Source organism: Neospora caninum, chromosome IX, assembly GCF_000208865.1.
Source record: "Neospora caninum Liverpool complete genome, chromosome IX".
NCBI lineage: Eukaryota > Apicomplexa > Conoidasida > Eucoccidiorida > Sarcocystidae > Neospora > Neospora caninum.
Genome location: NC_018390.1, coordinates 380,774 through 402,513, shown reverse-complemented (window position 1 = coordinate 402,513; position 21,740 = coordinate 380,774). Strand labels below are relative to the sequence as shown.

General features: G+C 55.6%; 4 protein-coding genes across 4 annotated transcripts; 2 read left to right on the top strand and 2 right to left on the bottom strand.

Annotated features, from left to right (window-relative positions):
• Window positions 1–301: 301 nt before the first annotated feature.
• Window positions 302–12,299, bottom strand: NCLIV_038810 (putative kinesin motor domain-containing protein; the record flags this gene model as incomplete). The annotated part of the gene is made up of 9 exons (XM_003880790.1): window positions 302–348; window positions 844–1,745; window positions 2,636–7,611; window positions 7,914–8,145; window positions 8,448–8,787; window positions 9,336–9,649; window positions 10,061–10,497; window positions 11,105–11,180; window positions 12,022–12,299. The coding sequence occupies 9 exons, from the start codon at window positions 12,297–12,299 to the stop codon at window positions 302–304; spliced, it is 7,602 nt and encodes a 2,533-aa protein (XP_003880839.1).
• Window positions 12,300–14,296: 1,997 nt separating this feature from the next.
• NCLIV_038800 (hypothetical protein) lies at window positions 14,297–15,493 on the top strand (the record flags this gene model as incomplete). Its single annotated transcript, XM_003880789.1, has 1 exon — window positions 14,297–15,493. One exon carries the CDS (start codon window positions 14,297–14,299, stop codon window positions 15,491–15,493), a length of 1,197 nt encoding a protein of 398 aa, XP_003880838.1.
• A 780-nt stretch (window positions 15,494–16,273) lies between these two features.
• Window positions 16,274–19,014, bottom strand: NCLIV_038790 (rna polymerase II, related; the record flags this gene model as incomplete). The annotated part of the gene is made up of 8 exons (XM_003880788.1): window positions 16,274–16,351; window positions 16,608–16,654; window positions 16,770–16,877; window positions 17,157–17,240; window positions 17,376–17,475; window positions 17,805–17,923; window positions 18,366–18,561; window positions 18,706–19,014. The coding sequence occupies 8 exons, from the start codon at window positions 19,012–19,014 to the stop codon at window positions 16,274–16,276; spliced, it is 1,041 nt and encodes a 346-aa protein (XP_003880837.1).
• Window positions 19,015–20,397: 1,383 nt separating this feature from the next.
• Window positions 20,398–20,906, top strand: NCLIV_038780 (60s ribosomal protein L32, related; the record flags this gene model as incomplete). Its single annotated transcript, XM_003880787.1, has 2 exons — window positions 20,398–20,490; window positions 20,595–20,906. 2 exons carry the CDS (start codon window positions 20,398–20,400, stop codon window positions 20,904–20,906), a joined length of 405 nt encoding a protein of 134 aa, XP_003880836.1.
• Between the last annotated feature and the right edge of the window lie 834 nt (window positions 20,907–21,740).

The window sequence follows — 21,740 nt, the reverse complement described above, 5'->3', positions numbered from 1 at the left end:
AGAGAGCAACCGCCGAGAAGAGAAATTCAGTTCACACAAAGCCGCCCGACAACCAGATACCGCAGGTCTGAGAACTCGCTCGTTTCCCTGAGTTTTGTCCTGTACCGGAATCCACTCCTGCATTCCTCATATTCCCTCTTTTCACGGCTTTCCTTCTCGCGGTCCGCTGCGAAAAAAGAAAGACACATTCCTTTCGTCTGTGTCCACCTTGACAAGGCCTTTCTTCGCCGTGAAAAGGTACTCTCGGCGGAGCCCGTCGTCGTCGAACTTTTTCTCGGCCTCCTCCTGCTCCGTCCTGAGGTCATCGGCCAGATTTAAGAATGCCAATCTCGAGGACGGGGCCGGGATCTGCACGGGTGTTCAAACAGAAACAGCGGAGATGGAAAAATGTCGACAGATTGCGAAGCAAACACTCGCAAAAAAGCAGTGAGACACCGTGCATAGAGAGATACGCGCAGTACAGACATTTCGGCCTGCTCCCACTCTCCACTCCCGGAAATCTGTCTCGGTCCGAGACCCGTCCATGTTACGGTATTTGCTCCTTCTACAGGCATGCTTGCTGACCCACTTTGCTGATGCTCTTGCGCTCGAATCCTGGCCGCTATCGTGGAAACAAAATTGTAAGCGCCTCAGTGATCGAGTCGGGGCTTCGCGCAGCGGGCAGCGGTACGCCAAGACGCAAAGTTCGCGTTTTCTGCCCCCGTCCAACCGCCTTATACCACTCTACAGCAAACGTTCTGTTCTACCGCTTTGCTTTTTCCTCCACGCTTTCGCTCTCCCTCTGCTTTTCGCCTTGTTCTTCCCTTTCTGCCAGTCTTTCCACACGCTGCCGTCCCGACTTACACGGCTTCGCTCCTGCCGGCGGACGCTTGGGGTCCATGAAGAAGGGGAAGTTCGGCAGCAGGGACTGCGCCCCAGTTGGGTCGGGTTTGCGGTCCGGGTTCTTCCGCCCCAACAGCTGTCGGCAGATGTCTCCGAAGCTTCTGAACGAGGTGTACGTTTCCGGCTCTGCCTGTTTCTTCGGCGCGTCGGCGCCTGCGCTCCCTGCGGGACCGCCAGGACGCGCAGACTGGCCAACTGCGAGAGCGCACGGCGCGGGAGAAGCCGCGCACACTGCGGGAGGCTGCGAGGCCAGCACGCACGGGAGGCCTTGGCCCGGAGTCGCCAGAGAGGCCGGGGCGGGGCACACCGAGACAAGCGGCGCAGGCGACGCGAGAGCTGGCCCCGTCCACAAAGGATCGAAAATCAGCGGCGGAGACACGCCCGGAGCCCCCGGAAGGCCCTGCGCCACGACCTGAGGGGAGAGGAAGACGGGAGTCGAAGCGTGGGAAAAAGAAAGCAAAGTGGGCGCAGCTGGCCCGCCGGAAGCGCTTTCCTTGATTCCCGAAGCGTCTGCCTCTTCTTTGGCCTCGCCTGCCTCTTCTTTGGCCTCGCCTGCCTCTTCTTTGGCCTCGCCTGCGTTTTCTGGGGCTTCCTTTTGGTCGGCGCCGCGCGCAGCAGCAGCGTCGGAACCGCGAGGAGACGCAGGTTTAGTCTTCTTGTCAGATGAGGAGCTCGGCGGTTCGTCGGCAGGTCGCGTCTCTTCCAAACGCACGCCTCGCACCGGACCGTCTTGCCCACATTTCCACTTAGGGAAGCCGCGAGGGACAGACAGAGGGCGACTCTGGGCGATCCGACTCCGAGGCGAGAGTGGAACCGGCGCTGGCGACGATGGACTCCGACGACGCGCGTCGCCGACGCTTCCTCTGAATGAGAACAGACAGACAGCGAGACAAAGAATGAAATGAAAGCTTTCTCCACGGGGGCTTCAATGCAAAGCTCCGCCGGCCTTCTCCTGGCGTTCCAGTCACCCTTGGGTTGTTTGCATGACGCTTTTCGAAAGCATGTTTCGCTTCTTCAGGCGATCCACCATAAAAATTCGCTTCTCTGTCTTGTGTCTCCCGCGACGGTTTTGCCCAAGTGTCTCCGTCTTAATGGGACTTGCTCTGCTCTCCTTCTTACCCCGATTTCCCCCCCCCCCCTCTCGGTGTCTCTTTGTCCACCTTGACCGTTCTTCTTTTTCTTTCTCCCCCCCCCTCTCGGTGTCTCTTTGTCCACCTTGACCGTTCTTCTTTTTCTTTCTCCCCCCCCCTCTCGGTGTCTCTTTGTCCACCTTGACCGTTCTTCTTTTTCTTTCTCCCCCCTCCTCTCGGTGTCTCTTTGTCCACCTTGACCGTTCTTCTTTTTCTTTCTCCCCGCCCTCCTTTCTGTGTCTCTTTGTCCACCTTGACCGTTCTTCTTTTTCTTTCTCCCCGCCCTCTCGGTGTCTCTTTGTCCACCTTGACCGTTCTTCTTTTTCTTTCTTCCCGCCCCCCTCTCGGTGTCTCTTTGTCCACCTTGACCGTTCTTCTTTTTCTTTCTCCCCGCCCCCCTCTCGGTGTCTCTTTGTCCACCTTGACCGTTCTTCTTTTTCTTTCTCCCCGCCCTCCTTTCTGTGTTTCGCCCGACTCAGCTTTTGCATCGCGGCGGCCTTCCCAGACCTGCCTCCTCTCTGTCTCGCTGTGGCCTTCCGAGTCGTCTCGCCTTTCGCCTCCCCTTTTTCTTGCTCTCGCGCGTCCCCACTCTCCTCTCCCCTCTCTCCTCCCACACTTCTTACGTTCGCTTGAATGAGACGGCGTTTGGCGGAGGCAACACGTGGTACCAGTTTGGCCAGAAGGCCTTTGAACTTCCATCGGCGGCGGGTCTCGCGGCGTTCACTTCTTTCACGGTTCGCCGTCGCGGCACGCTGGTCGCCCCCGGCCGCGTCTCCCAGAAGTCGCGGAGCTTCCTTTCGAAGAAGCCGAGCAGCCCCTCCGCAAGAAGCCCGCCTCCGCCGGCTCTCCGCGCCGGACCCTCGCGCCTGGCCTGTGTGCCTCGTCGCTCTTCCCGCGAAAGCCGAAGGGATCCACCCAAACCTGCGTAGAAGTGGTCGGCGGCCACCGATCCCCGCCCTTCTCGCCAGCCCTGCCGAATCTCAAAGTCGCGGTAGTCCTCCCGCGCTCCCGCCTCCGAGCTGTCCGTACCCAGCACGCCTCCCACGCACGCAGCACTCGGCGACAGCGGTCGAGACGGAGGGTGCGGGCGAGAGGGAAAGCGAAATGGAAGGGAGCCGCCAGCGGAACCAAGGCGACGATACCGCTGAGGATCCTCGTGGAAAAGCCTCGAGAGCCGGTGCGCGCCGTGGGATTCTGGAGGCCTTTCGGAGCTAAACAGAGAGGACGGCAGGGCGTGGCCCGTCACGTCGCCTTTCACGGCCGCGTGCGACACATGGGAAAACGGATAAATCACTCGCGAGGTTTCGCGCAGAGCTTCTCCGTCGCCGGGAATGAGATCCAACGGGACTCCCGTCGAGTCGCGGATAATCGTGCACACCACACGCGGCTTTCCAGTTTGCATGCGTTCCGGAGGCACCCCTGGAGAGGGACTGAAGGCTCGTGGAGCCGCCGGCGGGGACAAATACCGAGGAAAAGAATAGGACGAAGCTGCGTACGCTCCTGGCGCCGCTGGCGTCGACGGCACATTCACTCTGGCCGGAGACGGCGAGCCGCGATAGTACGGTGTATATACAGACGAGGGGCTCGGGAACCTTCCGTCGGTCCCGTCAAAACGGCGCTCGGCATGCTCTGTTCTCAGGTAACTTCTTCCTCGCTCCACAGAGCTCCAGTGTTCGTCGTAGGGTCCGGCTGTTTGCGGAAGAACGCTCGCAGGCCGGGGAGCATCTGAAGGCTGCGGCGCGGGAGGCGACATCCCGGCGTTCTCCGCTTCCGACGGGGAGGGAAACCGAGGCGAGGGCTGTCCCTGCAGCTTGCGATTTGTCCCGCCGAACGATTGGGTCTGGTCTCCGCCTCGGAACAGCGAATCTCCGGGCACAGCCCGAACCTCGCTGCCCCCAGAGGGCTCCTCGTCCCCAGCTCGGCCCGCAGTCTCTGCCTCGGCGGGTCCCTTGGGCTCCATCGCCTGGTGCCGACTGCGGTCGGGGAACAGAGAGGCGGCCGTTGGGGTCGTGTCTCCGTAGGTCGGAGTCGGAGGCAACTCCAAGAGCGCCTCGGCAGCCTCTTCAGCCTTTTTCGGGCGGAACGAAAAGGACGTCTCGTGGCTCGTCGCTGTGTCTGTTTTCTGGAAATCGTCGCTGGAGGTCGTGACCGCGTTTTCTCGGCTCGAAATCGAAGAAAGCTCGGACAAAGTGCCGTCGCACGTGGAGCACCGCGCGGGCTCCGCCGCAGCAGAGGCCGGAACGGTCTCTCCCTGGGGGCGAGCAAGGGGGATTGACAGCGGGAGGGTCGCAGTCGCCGCTGGAGCGGGAAGCACCAGGGGCGAATGCGCGAACACAACGGGCGGAGAAGCACACGGCACGCCTGGACCAGGAACCCCCGGCCCAGGAGGCTCGGGACGCACACCCTCTGGGGGCGAGGCGATGCCGACGACCGGCACGGCTCCAGAGACGGCCTGGATGAGCGAGAGGGGACTGAAACTGCTCTGGAGCGCCGCAGCCGGGAAACTGAAGCTGGTGACGGGGGCAGGCTGGCCCGGCAGCTCGAGCATCGGCGGAGCGCTTTGCACGGGAGACGCAAAGACGTTGGCGGAGGGAGGCTGGGAGACGGGCACTCCGGGCGCGAAGCGTTCAGACCCTGGTGTTGAGCTCGAAAACTCAGAGGCCGGAATGACGAAGGAGACGGGAGGGCGGCGCTCACAAGAGATACTGGAAAGAGAGTTGATTCGCTCCACTTTCTGTCTGAGTTGGCGTTGCAACTCGAGGATTTGCCCCTGCAGAGTCTTCACTTCGTCGGCTTCGGAGCGTCTGTCGCCCGCGTCCTTGCTTGTCTCTCGCCTTCTCCGTCGCTCGTCTCGACGGCCTTCTCGCCGCTCCTTGCTTCTCCGCCTTTCGGAACTGCTGGAACGTCCCGTCCGTTCGCGGGAGGTGGTCGGCGATCGCTTCCCCTCGGTCTCGTCTCCCCCGAGCCGGCTCCTCTCGGACAGGATTCGCCCCTTCCGAGAGACCAGCCGCGCGTCGGAGCTCTTGGGAGTCCTCGGCAAGGTTTTCCCGGGACCCGAGAAATGCGTCCACGGCCTCAAGGTCCCCTGGAAGTACAGACCCTGTTTGTTTTGCGCGCGGTCGCCGCGGCGCGGTTCAGGCAAGCAGAAGCCGCCCTCGCCCAAGGCGTGCTGCGGGGAACGCGAAACGACGACGTCCCAGCTCTCTCCGCCTCGCTGCCGTCGGTGGCTAGCCAGGTGGGCGTTCGGCGCGTGCAGGTCAAAATCTCGCGGCGAAGACGACGAAAAGGAAGAAGAGGAAAACGAGGAGGAAGGCGACGGCTTCCCGTCCCGAGGCGAGAAGTCCTTGGAGGCCACCCCGCGCCGGTTCGCCCCGCCCTCTGCATGCGGCTCGGGATCGAGAGAGAAGAGAAGCTGGGAAGGCGTCCCGATGAACGTCGTCTGCGGAGATGCGCGCCGACGCGACTGCGAACACCCAGGCGACCCCACACGGCTCCGTTGCGGCTCCTCGCCCTCCACAGAGAGGCGCACGCGAATGCGCGAGGGAGACGAAGCAGGGACGCTGCCGCGACGACTGAGCCAGTCGTTTGTCTCTCGCTCGCGAGTGTCCATCGCCTCGCGAGATCGATCGCCATGTGTAGTCGCTTCGAACGACGAGAACGTTGGCGAAAAGGCAGCCTCTGGAGCCGGCGACTGAGGCGCTGCAGGGTCCAGCGTCAGGTCCACGGGCTGCGAGCCCGAGAAACTCTCAGAAGGAAGGAGCGCCTCCCCGGACGCCGCCGCCTCCCGGTCATAGTCCTGCGCAAACGGGTCGTCTGACTGGCCCTCCAGCAAGTCAATAATTTCGTCTTCAAGTCGGCTGGCCGTGTGCAGGAGTTTGTCTCCTGCCTGAGACGTGTCCTCGTCGTAGCCACTCTTGTTTGGAGCGTCCTCAGGATCTGCATCTTCCGTTCTCGATCCACCGTCGCTGCCATCTTCCTTCGTGGACTGGGGCGGAGCCGTCGCCTCGCCGTCTCCGGCGCTTTCTTCCCAGTCCCAGCCCGCTGCTCCTTCGGCGACTCCCTGATTGGTCAGTAACCCTTCACCGCTGAGCTGTGCAGCCGGCAAGAGGCTCTCAAGGAAGCCTTCAAAGGCGGAGGAGGTCGTGTGGCCGTCGCTACTGGAGAAGTCGCGATCGGATTGCTCGGGCGAAGCTGCGCCTGCTTTGTTTGCGGCTCGGGAATTCCCCGAGTCGTCCACGAGACGCGCCGACGAAGGCTCACTGGTGCGGGCTGCCTCGTGAGTGGCGACGACAACAAAGTGTTTTCCTGTCTCGCCTTTCAGCTGTTCGCATGTCGCTTCCCCCGCAGTCGCCACCTCGCTGAGGCGCCTTCCGCCCGGGCCGTCAGCAGAAAACGCGCCGGACCCTGAGGCGAGCTTGCAGTCCGCAGCCCGCGGGCAGAAGAGAACGGTCTCGAGGCGCGCGGCGTCTGAGGCGAGCCGCAGCGTGGGGTCTTCGCCCCAATCCGCAAACGAGTTCCGAAGCTCCTCCAAAGACCGCTCGAGATCCTCCATGGCTCTGCCCACGTCGTCTCGAGATTCTGTTCCTCCGAACCCAGGCGAAAGCGAGAGGACGCCCACAAACAGGCGACGCTCGAGTCTTGACCCGCCTCGCGCGTCGCCCACGTCCGAGGGCTGTGGAAAGACACCCGCGGGGTCCGCGAGCGAAGCTCGGAACGCGACAGGCTCGTAGTTGGTCTGAGTTTTTGTCTGCGGCTGCAGAGAGGCGCCGCAGCAGCAACTCGGGCTGATTTCTGCGTCGCCCGCGTCTGGCTCTGCGTCTGTCTGCGAGCCGAAGCGTGAATGCACGGACAGGAGTTTCGAGGCGGAGACAGGGTACGGACTGTAGACGGCGCGGGACGGGGATCCCACCGGCTCCATCTGTGCCAAGGCGGGAAATCTCTGGGCGACGCCGCTGTCGGGGGCGTACACGCAGTAGCCGGGAGAGGTCGAAAAGTCCGTCCACGCGAAAGACGCGTCCTGGGAGTACGTGGCAAGCGAGTGTGCAGGCACAGCGTGGGGCACGGGCGCGGGGGACGGAGGAAACTGGCCTTGCACGGCGCGCTGGCGATGCGTGATATTCACGAGTCGCGTGCCGCCGAAAGTCGATGGGACTGCCTGTCCCTGGGCAGAAGAAAACGACCAAGGAGTCGCAGGAAACGCAACGGGGCGGACAGGGGCCGCGGCAGGAGAAGCGAGGTGGGGAGGCGACGAAGAGGCAGAAAGCGGGAACGCGGCGGGAAAGTCCGGAACGGCCTCTGAAGGCGCACTGTAAGGAGAAACGGTGATTCGCGAAGACGCTGGAAGAGGCGCGATGGGCACGTAGGCAGATCCCGGAGGGGACAGGTCCCCAGAGGCCGCAGCGAGATTACGCCCTGCCAAGCCAGGCTTCGGGCACCCAGCGGAGCTGTCCTCTGAACACTTCAAGTCAGCCCGAGAACGATCTTCGCCGAGCGTCTCGCGCACGAAACGCCGGTCCCGAAAGACAGAAAGAATGCTCAGGAGAGTCGAAAGGCGGCTCCCCTCCAGCACAGACCAGTCAGCCGTGCCCCCGACGAGAATCTGTTCCACATGCAGCAAACACACAGCAGCTGCTAAGCAGTGAGCACGAGCCGTTTTACGCGGAAACTCATACTTGCAGCAGACTGTAGCTCTACGGCTGCATGTGCATATAACCGTCGTTGCGTGTCGCGCGCGAATGGCGTCCCTGCGGGGGAAGTTGCAGTGTCTGCAAAAGTCGAAGCCGTCCCTGACGGCAGGTCTACAAAGATGGGTTTGAGCTTTCTTAGGTTGGTCGTTTCTTTTGTCGTGTTGCTTGTGCTCGGCTGTCTCTATCACGACACCCCTCGCTGTCTGTGTCTCACCTGCCGACGCGTTGCACGGAGGCTCTCCTCGAGTTCCTCCAAGCAGCCCTTCGCCTCCGTACTCGATGGAAGCCACCACGATTGGTCAGTTCCGTCGTGTCTCGATGACTCGACACAGTCCAACTGCCTGAGAAACGCAGTGCCTTCCGCCTGATCCCTCAGTTTTCTTCGCACCGACTGGATGTGGCGAAAGTGCCGGGAGACGTCGAGGTGGAGGGCCCGCAGGTGGGAACTGAGAAACCACACACGAAGTTTGACACGCAGAACCAAATGAATGCAGAAAAGATGCAGTGGGCGCAGTGCGAAAAGGAGAGAATCTAGGTGTGGATTAGGTGCGTGCCAGCCTGCTGTGGCGGTTCTCCCGAGTGACGGGACGAAACCGATGTGTGTGCAGAGTTTATGCGTAAGTCTCTTCGCCGCGTTCATCGTTCCCCTTCGTCTCGGAGAAACATCCTGACGCGCCCAGGCGCAGATGCGGTCGCATTCATCTAGCTTCTCGAACGCCCGAGTCCTGTCGTGGTGGTTTTTCCTCACTTTTCACGAGAGACCTGAGAGACGCACAGGCGACGCCGGCCACCGGAGATGCGACTACCGAAACGAAGCGTAGGCAAAGAGACGGACAGGGAACAGTCAGCGGGATCGACAGTCATGATGACCGAAAGGTTCGAATCTCCATGGAGAGCGGGATAAAGCAGCTGCGTGAGCGTGGATCCCGCCCACACCGATGTGGAAGGCTTTCCGTCGGCGTATGTCCAGGTTGCAGGCCGGAGGAGACCCTCGAGCGTCCGGAAGAGACTTTGGGATGCAGATGCATCTGCAGCGAGGCGCATGATGAAGCCAGAAAAAGAAGCACGAGAATGGAACATGTTTTTCTCTGGAAAATGAGGCAACTTCACAAAAACGGCCACACTGCAACCACCCGAGGAAGACCCAAAAAGCTGAGTGCCGATCAGACCTCAGAGGGACAGTATCCGTGTGAGGATGCGAACGTCGTACACTCGACGGCCTTGCCCCAGAAAAAGTGCCGGAACACTCAGGAGGAATCCACCGCTTTTACCGACCGTACTGCGTGTTTAGTCGATGCAGCACATCTGAACGGCATCTGGTCCAGGAGTACAGTTCTCAACACTAATATGCCATTACAGTTCATTTTTGGCGCGGACTATGGTTTACATTATTTCCTTCTACAGTTTTTGGCATGCGCGAGTTGATAGAAATTGTGTGTGGCTTCAGATGGGCCTCGGTGGAGTGTACAGACACATGAAGAGCGGATCTTATGGCGCGATTCTGGGATTTCCCTGTTCTTAATCGTTGCCGCTGTTTTCTTTTCTTGAACGTCCACCCTTTCTACGCGGATAGTAGTCCGTAACTGAGGATGAAGAAGTTCACTCTTCTCGTAGGGAACGGCGGACGACAACGTACCTGCGTAAGGAGGAGCAGCCAGCCCCTCTGTTCCTGGGGCTTCCACGAAGGTGAGGGTGGCTCGGGTTAATTGAGGAATCTGGACGCTTGAAGACTCTTGCGGACCCGCACGTTCACCGGGACGAGATGAACTCACGCCGTCATCCGACGCGTTTTTACCCGCTGGCCCGTGCCGAGGAGACGGAGAAGAAGGCACAGAATCACCCCGTTGACATTCCTTCCCGATCCGTGCTTTCTCTACCGTGATCGTCACTACACCACTGGAGGGGCGGTCGGGGAAAAGCTTGTCCCTTGCTTTCTTCAACGCAGCCGCTCTGAAAAGTGTAGACCCGAGGATAAAACAACCATAGACGCGTGAAAGAGGGGGGAAGACCAACATGGAAACGGCGCGGGAAGTCACCAGCGGACAGGATTTGGAACTGGAAACCCCATTCAGCCCACGGAGGTAAGCAAGCCGGAAAAAGTACGTTGACTGGCTCAGCTTCCGCTCGGGTGCGAAGGCCTTTAGTTCGTGGATGTATTCTTTCTGTGGAACTTGGCAGGAAACTATCTCTGCATTGCCCCGCTTCATGGGGCTGCGGCGCGAGGAGCAAGTGTGTGGAGATGAGGATGGTACTGGTTGTTGACAACCCCCGACAGACGGTTGAGCATTTCCATTCCCTTTTCTCTGCGCATATATATATATATATATATATATACGGCGAAGCAATAGACAGAGCGCGGACTTGACTTGCCTTGCAAGCACTCGAACAAGCTCTTCAACACTTGCTCCGGGTTTTTCGCTGAGGCCGTCGATGCAAGGCTCCCCCTTTGGTGTTCTCCGGAGCGCCAGAGTGGGAAGGACATCTGTTGGGGCGAAGTCGGCCGCGCAGTGAAGAAGATCGACGATGGAATGCTCACGGACTTCAACGTAGGAGCAGCGAACAGAGAACTCATACTCGTGTTCGCGCCACTTTTGAGGGTCGATGTTCCACGAGAGAAACCTCGGCGCGTTGGTCCGAGGCTTGGTCTTTGCAGAGGCGGGATTCCGGTAAGAGGTTATATGGTTAAAGAGGTCTTGGAGGGCATTGAAAATGACGCCTGGGTGTTCATGCGTCCCGATCAGCGTGTACGTCTTCCCACTGCCTGAGCTCCCGCAGGCAATCACCGTGCTGCTGATTCCCTGGAAACACAGTGGAATGCCGCCCGCATGTCTTCATGGGACTTTTCCATGCACGACAATCGCCATCGAGAAGGGAAGCAGAACCGCTCGCCTACTTCTGGAATCTGGCGGGACGCAACTTTTCCATTGGCCATTAATGCATAAGCAAGCTGGGAGTGCTTGAGGACCGGCAGGCACGCGGTACCAATGTGGCAAAATCTCAGGACGCAGAAAGCGACTTCCGCACTCAACAGATAGAGGAAAAATGTCGAACACGCACGGTGATACGGAACAGGGGCAAAGCACACTGGTCGGGACTCCGTGACGGAAATGAGACGGGTAGTCTCGACGGATTCACCGGCACTTTTTTACAGGTTTACAGGCGCATTTGTCTCACCACCACTGCGCAAGTGGACAAGTTGACCTGGTGTGGACCTCCAAAGTAGATTTGAACCTTTCTGCGTCAGCCAGTGGGCAATACAAAATTTTGTTCCTCAAATCATCAACCCCATTACCGCTGAATTCTTCAGTATATATGAATGCCGAATGCGCATTCCTGGCCCATTGAGTAGCCTGTGTTTGCACACGGTTAACTGCTCAGAATCATAGGAGTGTACCGTAGACTCACCTCAGTGACTTGAATGACTACAGGCTGTACGATTTTGTTGTAGAGACTTGCCGTTGCTGTGCCTTCGTCGAAGACACTGCAGGTGAACGCAAGCGTATACGCGGTACACACGAGAAAACTCCGTCGTCTCCAGTTTTATATGAGCATGCCTTTTCCGGGAGAGCTTTCAGAATTCGGAACCGCCAGCATCGATGCGCAACTGCAAATCTAGTCCACATGAATGTCAAACGAGTCGTTCAAATCTTTCTGTTTGTGCGGTTAGCCGAAAACGAGGCTACAGAATCCAGGAAAACATAATTTTTTAAACGACCTTCGAAGTTATTTTTTACTCGACGTCATTACTAATAGGGGATCGATATGGCAGCAGCGACTACGCTCCCGCTTACTACGTGGAGACAGCGTGACTGACAACTATTCTCCAGAACATGAATGTGTCTGTAGTCCTCTGAAGAACTCCTCTGTGCCAAATGAAAAATGGATAGAGTTGTCTTGCTCTCGAAAGACTGGTCGGTTTTTCTGAACCCTATGTCGTGCTGATTTGTTTCCCTCTTTCACGAAACGGAGAAAGTGACACACCAAGATCGTCGAGTTTTCACACACATTGCTTGCTGCTGTTGCAGTTCACGTGAATTACGTAAGGAGACAAGGCTCACAGAAAGGTAATGCGTTAGAGTCAACGATGCATTTGTATACCCCATCTATTCAGCGGCAAGAATGTTCTCCCTGGTGCTCGCATCGGAAGCTGAGACAAGACAGTGTCACGGTAATCAGAAGCTGAGACTAGACAGTGCCATGGTAATTTGAAGCTGAGACTAGACAGTGCCATGGTAATTTGAAGCTGAGACTCGACAGTGTCATGATACGAGGAAGTCGAGAAGTGTATGCCAGAACCGAGGACAGCCTTTCGCGCCGTTTACCTGCCATTGAAAGTGAAGTCAAAAACAGAACGCGAGGAGTCGAGAGACCAGGATGCCTTGAGTTTCAATTCGTCCAGAATGCCTTGAACCGTGGGATCGGACTGGGAAAGGCTTGCCTTCTGGGTGTCGATCCCAACGGATTTGGGACCGGAAACAAAGTAGGCAGCTCGGGCTCCCTCCGAAATTCGCTCAAGAGAAAGTGGACGGAAACGAACAGAAACTTCGGATTCAACTTCTACCGCGGATTGCGCGGTAGACGTCGGGTCTCGCCTCTCCATCAGATACTCTGAGCACGTGGACCCTTCAGCGATCGAGTGCGTGAGCTCCCTGTCTGTACTTTGAGGCGGCTCAGCGGACAGAGTTTTTTTCACAGAACGATTTCGTGTACGAAGCAGTGGAAAACACTTGAACGTCGCGACAGAGCGGGGTAAAAAACAAAGACAGCCCCGCCAATAGTTTTTTTTCTAGAAAACGCGCAATGGCCTTACGGTTTCTGGATACTAGTTGGACGACCCGAGGGTACGGCAGAGGCTTGTCTTGTCATGTACGCGAAGGCGTGTGCCTTGTTCCGCCCTGAAATATGTGTTTGAAGACGGATCTAGGCCATTCCTCTTGACATGAAGAAGACGGAAACATGGTTTTGGAGCAGACGGTAAAAATGTAAGGGGGACAGAAGACAACCACGCAAAAGAAAGTGGCAGAGAATCGAGTGCTTCTGTCCCTCTACGGGAGGGGAGAGGTGACCGGAGTGTCGCGCTGAACGCCACGACGATCAGAGAGAGCAAGCCTCGACACCCATGGCGGGTTTCGCTAGCAACTCTTGCAAAAAGAGGCTGTACGGTCCGAGTTCCTCCAGTCAAGAAGCTACAGTTTCTACACCATTCTCAGGGTGATGGTCAAACTGGAAACGATGAAACAATGGTCCCACGCACATCTCATGGCGTCCAGTTCCTACCCGTCGTCACTCTTCGACCGCGCGGGGGGGGAGGACGTCTCAAATGACGAGCAGCCCCAGCCAGGCGTAGGCAAGACGACGCGGCAACGCAAGAGAGCAAGACGGCGAGTCAACCCCTGGTGCAAAAGGGAAGCCCGACCCTCTGTTCTCCGGCAGGAGAAAAGGTCTTTTTTGAACTGGCAAATGTGCGCCTGCTCGTCTCGGCTGCGTCTCTCCTATTTTAGGATTTTGCTACTAGAAGATACAGAGACTGTCTACGGCAAAAGTTCAGGATGGCGGGGACACCCAGAGAGCCTGGACAATGACCATGAGAAATTCCGTAGAGGCGGGGTGTAGATGCGCGCCAAAACGCGTGTGAGCCAAGAACAATATCCCTTTTTTAGATGACTTTGTAGACGCTCGAAGACGATAAACTGACACGTCTGCTGGTTGGCAATAAGAAGCGAAACGGGACCAACGCAGCGAATGGAGAAAAACAGCAGCCCTATAGAGCTCGGCAACTAACTGATCACGGCACTCGGCACCAAAGTGAGTCCGCTGGGGTACGCACCAGGATTTGTTTTTCGACGGGAAATTCCGCGTGCATTCTCCAAATATCTGTTGTGGTTGTGATTGTACAAGGGTGGTCGATGTTCTTAAGCAAAGGGAACTGTCGGTTGTCTCTTTTATCGGTGCACACTTCGCATTTCCGCACCGAGAGAAAAAAAAGGTTTCTCAGCAGCACGACACATGTCAAGGATGATTTTCGCTTCTCCAAATGGTCACTTTGACAGCGAGACAACGTTTTTTTCACGCTTTTTTGATGGACTCCTGGGACCCGTTTTTTCGTCTCTTTCTGGACAGTTAGACGCCGGGAAGGGCGTTATCTTCAAATGGTGCAACGCTCGGCCGTGCGACCCAAAAAGAGGCTACTCTCTGAGGCGCGTTAGGGTGGGTGTTCAAGAAAAAGGCACATGTTCATTTCGACTTCTTCTTGCTCAGAAATAAGCTTTACCGATGCTCTGGAAGGCGTATGTGTAGTCAGCAGGGCGTTCGTACCCCATTTACTTGCCTGAAATTGTCTCTCCGGCCACATTTCCGCCTCGACTACGTCTTCCGCGTGCCTGCTTTCTCGAGGCACCGCGCTTAAATCGCACAGCCCCATGATGCATCATTGCACTGAAAAGGTTAACAGCTTGTCATGTGAGAACAACAGGGAGATTCCGTAATGTCAGCCCGTTTCTGAGCAAAAATACGCACTGTTCGCCGGAACCACGTCTCCACGGAAGCAGCAAAGTTTGCGATGGACGCTTGATTGCCTGTCCCTCTGAGCGCGACAAAATGACTGGTCGCGCGTGCGTAGACGAAGCGCCTCCCCCCAAATTCTTGGGACGAATCCCCATGAAGTGGGTTGCGTTGTTTCTCTTGGTTGTCCAGACTGTTGCAGCTGTCCTCGTGCTGCGCGTCTCTCGGCTTCCCACGAAATCTGACGACGGAGTTAGTCGTCGATTCTTGAATACGACAGCAGTAACTATGGCTGAATTGGTAAAACTGATTGCAGGACTTCTTATTGTATGGGGGGAAAACAGTTGGAGTATTGCGAAAACAGGAAGAGTTCTGAATGCGGCAATCTGCCATTCGCCGGTCGCCATGCTGCAGGTGGGAGTGCCTGCGGCCCTCTACACCCTGCAGAACAATCTGATATTTCTGGCGCTCTCAAATCTGTCCGCAGCTGTCTACCAGGTGACGTATCAGTTTAAAATCCTCACAACAGCCGTGCTGTCAGTTCTCATTCTTCACAAGCACGTCCCCTTGGTGAAGTGGGTGGCTCTGATGATTCTAACAAGCGGAGTTGCGATTATTTCGCTCCCTTCAGGAGGCTCGGCTGTCTCTCATGATAGTGCGGCTGTGAATGAGGGGAATCCACTGGTGGGTCTAATCGCCGTTTTTTCCGCATGCTTGACTAGCGGTTTCGCAGGTGTTTATTTGGAAAAGATCCTCAAGCAGACTTCAGTGAGCATCTGGGTGCGAAACATTCAGCTCGCTTTGTATGGAACAGTCTTAGCTGTGCTAGGCGCGTATTGGAATGACGGTGACAGGATTCGAGAACACGGATTTTTCCAAGGGTACAACGGAATTGCTTGGAGCGCCGTGCTTCTCCAAGCACTCGGCGGCCTCATTGTGGCTGCCGTCCTCAAGTATGCAGACAATATCCTAAAGTGTTTTGGGAACACCCTCTCAATCGTTCTCTCATGCCTCCTCTCCTGGTGGGTCATTGGCGACTTCGTCCCCTCAACCCTCTTCTCCGTCGGCGCCGCTCTCGTCTTAATAGCAACGTTCCTCTACACCGTGGAACCAGCAACAGTCGCGCAGGCCTGGCGACGCGTGACCACCTTTAAGGGGTACGCTGGGCCGGCGCGGGCAGCGCATTTCTCACCTGTTCCAAGCACCGATCTAAACGAGGCCGTCGAGCTCGTCTCCGAAAGTGGATACCAGGACAGGCTTTGCGGTGAGTGGTGCCACAACAAGCGTTCATGAGACGCGTGTGCTGTCACCAGCAGGCAGCACAGAGGAGACAGTGAACGTGCGTGTCTAAAGCGCTTTCACCGGATGGGAACGTGTACGTTAAGTCGTTTTCCCAGCCGACGTGTGGGATTATATCTCTCTGTCATTGCATGCGTTCTACCTCGTGTGGCTACCTCCTTTCAAACAGGCACGACGCCAGCGTAGTAACGCAGCGGGGGAAACGCGACAGTGGATGTCAAAATCGGATGTCTCCTTCCAGAAGCAGTGTTCTGTCTTCGCATACAATGCTCGAGGGACCGCGCCCCTCCGGCGTCGCATCCAACACTCCTGGGAGTTGGAGAAGGGAGCAAGTTACCCACTGTGCCGGTGAAAGTGAAAAAAATTGTCGGTGAGCGGCTGACGCCTAGAATCAGTTTCTGATTGGAAGAAGGCCATGCATGCGTTAACCGCTATGGCGTGACAGGAAAGCCTCTCAGCGCGCATGCATAACCGAACGACCGACTGGACACCGAACTGTGCCTTGGCAGTTGCAAGCACATGGAATCGTCGAAGGATACGTGGTACAATATCGTCAGCTGGTCTCCACCATAGTATATTATAGTAGAGAGGCAATCGGAGAAGACTGAACAGCGGGGAGAAGTCCGCACGCGTGAGTTCTCGCTTGATGACAAGACGAGAATGCGAAGACCTGAATTACGGGTCGAGTATACCAAGAGCTTGAAATGTGCTTTCCCTCAACAAAACATCACACATATCGCATCCAACCAATTCGAAAGAAACAATTCCTGTGCATCAGATACCAGAGGCTAGCTTGACGTCGATGATTTGGCGGAACGTCAGTGCTTTCTCCTTCAAAATTTCAATGGCCATCTGCAAGGAAAGGGAGCGGTGACAATGACAGGAAAAACGAACGAAAGTGGTACGAGAAAACGAGATACAAAAGTCTCCTCTCGCAAATAAAACTGAATAGTCTCAAAGGTGGATCACTACAGAACGCACTCACAAAAGAAAGTGCTGTATAGGCAAATCTGTACACAAGCGCAGTATTCCTTAAAATCCGTTTCCCGGCTTCTCAGATCCTTGCCTCTCCTACGGAAAATTGAAAGGTCCTCCAGATAGTACTCACCTTGAAAAGAAGCGGAGCGGGAACGGACCCAGTGGACTCGATGGAAACTGAAGCGAAATAACAGAACACACCCCAGGAAGTCGCAGCGCAGTTGGAATCCTAACCTGCCTCCGCACACCGACACGACTGTGTCATGCAGACGCAGAGCCATCAGCAACTTACAAATGAAGTGATCTTTAATTTTTCGGAGCTCGATCCCATTCGGGAAACGTTCAATACAAGCTCGACACGTAGTACAATTGCGGGGATACCGGGCGTAGGCCTCGCCAGCTGCACAGAGAACAACGCCAGAGTAAGCACTGGAAATTTTAAAACCGCTGTGGAACTGAGCGGGCCTCAAAATGGCGGTTCCTTCACCCTGCGTGTTAGAAAATCTGTCAGGGAGGTCGTTGTATGTGTGCCAGCATCGGATTAGATGATGCACCGAATCCATAGGCATCGCGGTATTCTTCTGTCACTGTACGAAGGCAAGAGTCGTACACGTACGTGGAAATGAATGCACACATCCTAAGGGAGGCGTTGCGGTGCGCCACGAGGTGAGTCACTTACTTGTGTCTTCGACATCGAAGACGCCCATCGGACAAAGACTGCACAGGTCTGATGCTTCCTCTCCTTGAATCGGTTCTTTGAAAACTGCCAGATACAAAAACAGAGATTCCAACGGATACTATGGCTTTGGGGAAAAGCAATGACCGCGTGAGTCTCGCGAAACTCCTGATGCAAATAAAAATCGAGACTAGCGGCTCTGCCGAAAGCACCTTCACGTACCAATTTCGGGTTCAAGGCGGTAAACAGCAGTGCACACCGGCGACCACTTCGCGTGGGTCTTTCCGACGCCCTTTTCCAAATAAGCCTTCAATTCAATTTCCTGCATACCACACAAATAATCAGAGGGGCTCACAGCCTGGTCGTTGTTCGTCGCCAAGGTCTGCTCTTTTCCACGTCTCTACTCATCCTTCCCTCCCACGTTCATGTTCATCTTGACTTACCCTACCCTTCTGTCCCCCCAGCAATCGCTGCCTGCTCGTCCTTGCTCAGTCTCCCTCGCTCACTACTGCTCTGCCTTCTTGCAGTCCTAGCAGGTGGTTCCCGTTCACTCCCTAAGCTGTGAGTCTTGCATAAGGAAGAAGCTCGAATTGGAAACCGTCACGCAAAACCGCCCAGAGGTGCATTACCCGTTTTTTCCCGAAATCTTACCTGTCCAGGCCTGAGCTTCGTTATGAGGATATCAGGATGGACCGCGCGGGGTGGATTCGCTGCAAATGCTTCTTTTTGGCTCGGGGACATCGGTTCCCATTTTATATCTCTGGCGTAGACTGGAGTACAGGAAAGAAAGAACACCTCGGAACTCTGTCCAAAAAGTGGATTCGGGATGTAGACTGGAAGCCTCGTTCCGTGCACCTCGAGACTTGGACTCGTACACAGCTATGATGGAGTGCGGAATGCAATAAACAGGCATTGTGTTAGCCGCGTGCGTTTCAAATGCATGCCATGGCAGTATCGACTGGAAAGCCTCAACTGTATCCATTCTACGTGTGCACAATTTACGGTTCTTACACGCCTGCACGTGGAAGCAGAAATACGGATACTCTGATCGCTGCCCGCTGCATAATATCGGGTCGGCCTCTGTTGAGAAGGTCGCAATCGCTTCTATATGATTGGTGGGATTGCACTAACGCAATAAGGAACGGCGTCACGCACTATCAATTTTACCTTAGAGACCAAACTGGTCAAACTCGAAAAAAGAGAATCACTTACCCGGCAAGCTCGTCTGGTGAGGGCCGAGACTTTGCTCCGTGCACTTGACATGGAGTGAGACGCGAAGAGCATTTTCATCGGTGAACTCTTGGTTGGGCTGTCGGTAATTGAGCGCTGTCGGATCGACGACGAAAGGAATTAGACCCAGTCTATGTGCGAGAACTTCGTCCTGGACAACTCCAGTGTTCTGCCATATCTGAACAGGCGTGGGATGACAGGGAAGTAGACAAGACCCATTCTGTTCGTACCGCCGCTTACGCGTCTGTCGCTACCGTTAGTCATAGTCAAACGCCGTCCAGCATAGGACAGCCGCTAGATTGGGTTACAGAAAACGGCTTACCTGTACTGTCTCGATGGCTATGGTAGGAACCTCGCTTATTAGGATTCGCCGCAGTGCATTAGGTATCGCCGCATCGACGCCCTTCAGCTCAAAGACGACGCGTTCCGGAGATACCGATAGGAACTTGATAAAAGTTCTCTCACAGAATTTGTCAATAGAGAACACATCGTCTACGTACGAAGAACTCAGGAAAGCACCCGCGTACCCACCGCTGCTGGTGTGCCGAGGGCCCTCAGCGGCACAAACAAGTCGGTTACTGTTCAACGGGATAGAGGCGGATGGTCGCCCCTGGTACCCTGGAGGTGACATTTAGGATTCGCGGAATGAAAGAAAAAAAGCGCCTATGAGGCACACACACCCTCCCTCGCAGTGAAAAGCGTCAATCAACCCTTTACACCCAGCTTCAATTGATGCTTCTCGCACATGACTGGAAACAGGCATCAAGAATGAGTGTAAGCGGCGGGCATCATGTGAATCCTACCCTAAAAAGTCCGAGTTGATGGTTTGCAAACTGCCGGCAAAAGAGGAGACTGAATCAGTACGAAGGGTGCGCCAAAGTGCTGGACAGCAATGAACGACATAGTATACTTAGACAAAAGGAAAGACCTGACAAACTTCGCACGACTTCGAAATTTGCAGGTCAGTGTCAAGAACAGAGCACGCTCTTGCGCATGACTGCTGTCGAGCTGCAGCCGGAAGAAGGCAGGGAAGCAATGACGGAGATGTACTGAAAACGGCCCACTGCAACCAGGAAAGAGGATAGCATGAGTTTTGAGGTCTTGATTCAGACACAACCTTGGAGGTTGCTGAAAAAGCCGGTTACCTCGTCTCTCTCTTCGCTATATAACCCCACACAAAGGTGCCTTTGTTGGGGTGCATGCAAATTTGCGTATCGAGGCACGAAGAATAGTTGCAACGGAGAACCCGGTGGCAACTCAGGATGCGCGCATGCGGGATAACAGCCCTACATCGTAGATATCCACGCTCTCTCCTTCCGAGGTTTTCGCGGCTTTGTGGAGGTGATCCCATGATGGTTCCAACTGAGCGTGTAAAGTTTGGTTGAGCCTATTTTTTTCACCACACTTTTGCCGATTGTTGGCATTCTCTGTTTCAGGCGCCCACACCTTCATCAACCTCCTTATTCACAGTAAGGCACACCCCGGCATCGACCGTCTTTCAATTTTGTGGGGGCTGAAGTTTATATGTTCCGGGCGACGCTTCGTTCGACTGTTATGGAAGAATATGTTTTTGTTGAGGAACGGCGGGTGTCGAGGATGTTTTTGCAGTGGAGAGCTGAAGTGACGGTGCAGGGGGTATCCGATGCCATATTCTGCTCGTGGGACCGGCCGTTGGTCATTCCTCTCTGCAGCTCCAGCGGGACAGCAATCTCGTGAAGGCCGGGGTCTCTGTTTGTCTCCGCGCGGCACCTGGCGTAATATTTCATGGCAGATGTATTAGGCCAACATTTATTTTTAGGAGGTTGGTGGGGAGGGCGCTCAAACGTCTGCTGAAAACACGATGGACGGAATTGTAGTGTTTGCGGGATGCGGAAACCCATGACAAGTTCGGAGCATGCGAATCTGCAAAAGATTCACCAGGCGGCCCCTAGTGCTGACGGAGAAAAGGATTTGTTTCAACAACAACGGAGACCCCAATCCTGTGCAACTCCGCTCGTATGTGTGGTATTTTCAGATGGCGCCTGTCTCGACAGTGAAGAGATCCATCGTCAAGAAGCGCGTGAAGAGCTTCCCCCGCTTCCAGTCTGATCGCTTCAAGCGTGTGAAGGTAAGTTCGGATTGGTGTTGGTGTCTTAGTTACTGCCTCTGAGTTACCGTTCCGAAAAGGACATGCGAGAGGAGTTTTCTTTTTCATGTGGTGAATCCGTGCAGTCATCATGGAGGAAGCCCAAGGGCATTGATTGCCGTGTTCGCCGCAAGTTCAAGGGCACTAACAAGATGCCCAACATCGGCTACGGTTCCAACAAGAAGACCCGTCACATGTTGCCCAATGGATTCTTTAAGTTCCTCGTCTCGAATCCCAAGGATCTCGAATTGCTCTTGATGCACAACACCAAGTTTGCAGCGGAGATTGCGCATAACATTTCCTCTCGGAAGCGTCGTGAGATTCTGGAGCGAGCAGATCAACTTAATGTCCTGGTGTTGAACAGAACTGCACGTCTCGACACAGCGGAAGACGAATGAACTGGCTTCGCTCAAGGACAGCACGTTGACTCGTTTTCATAGTGGGTTTACACTACATGTTGCAGTCACGTGTCCGTGTCCATGGCTTGCTGGACGTTAAACTTGAAAAAACGCGTGCGTCACTTCTGCTGAAGAGTTGTAACGATCACATTCTGAACAGTGCCCTATACGTTCTAGCAACGTCACCTACCAGCGGGGGCGAACGTTGGGTTCTGTCTCCAGCAGTGCGGAGATGGAATTCCACACGAGCAACTGGTACCACCGGTAGAAACGTTTGCGTTGCATGGAATCCGTACCAGCTAGTGTTCCGCATAATGGTCAGCACTCAATTTTCAAGTATGTTTGGTACTGTAGCACTGCCATTGATTCACGTCACATGTTTGTCATAGTTGTAGTGGCATAGAATGGCCCACAATGGGGCACCACTTTGCGAACAGTGGTTGTTTAGTACCCATTCAATCATTTTGGGAGGGGGGAGGGGGGGGGGGGACTAGGTATGCACCGACTCACTGAAGGGTTCGCTAGCTCGCACGCAGCGTCAAATGACGACTTCAGAGTTTTTGGTGTCACATGCCGGAGCAAGCAGTGTGCTGGGAATATGAAAGAAATTGTTGTAAAACTCTCAGTCATTTAGGTTGCATGTGTGAAGTCCACGCTGCGTCCATTGTCCTTCCCCGCACCTTGCGTAGCTGAACATGCAAAGAGCACGTTAGCCAACAACCAATAAAAAGCCGACGCTCAAGCAAGAGCACCGAAGGAAGGCGGCCGTAATGTCTCTGCTGTCCTCGTTGTCGAACCAGCAAAAGTGCTTAGTAATCGAGAGGGAGGCTTGAT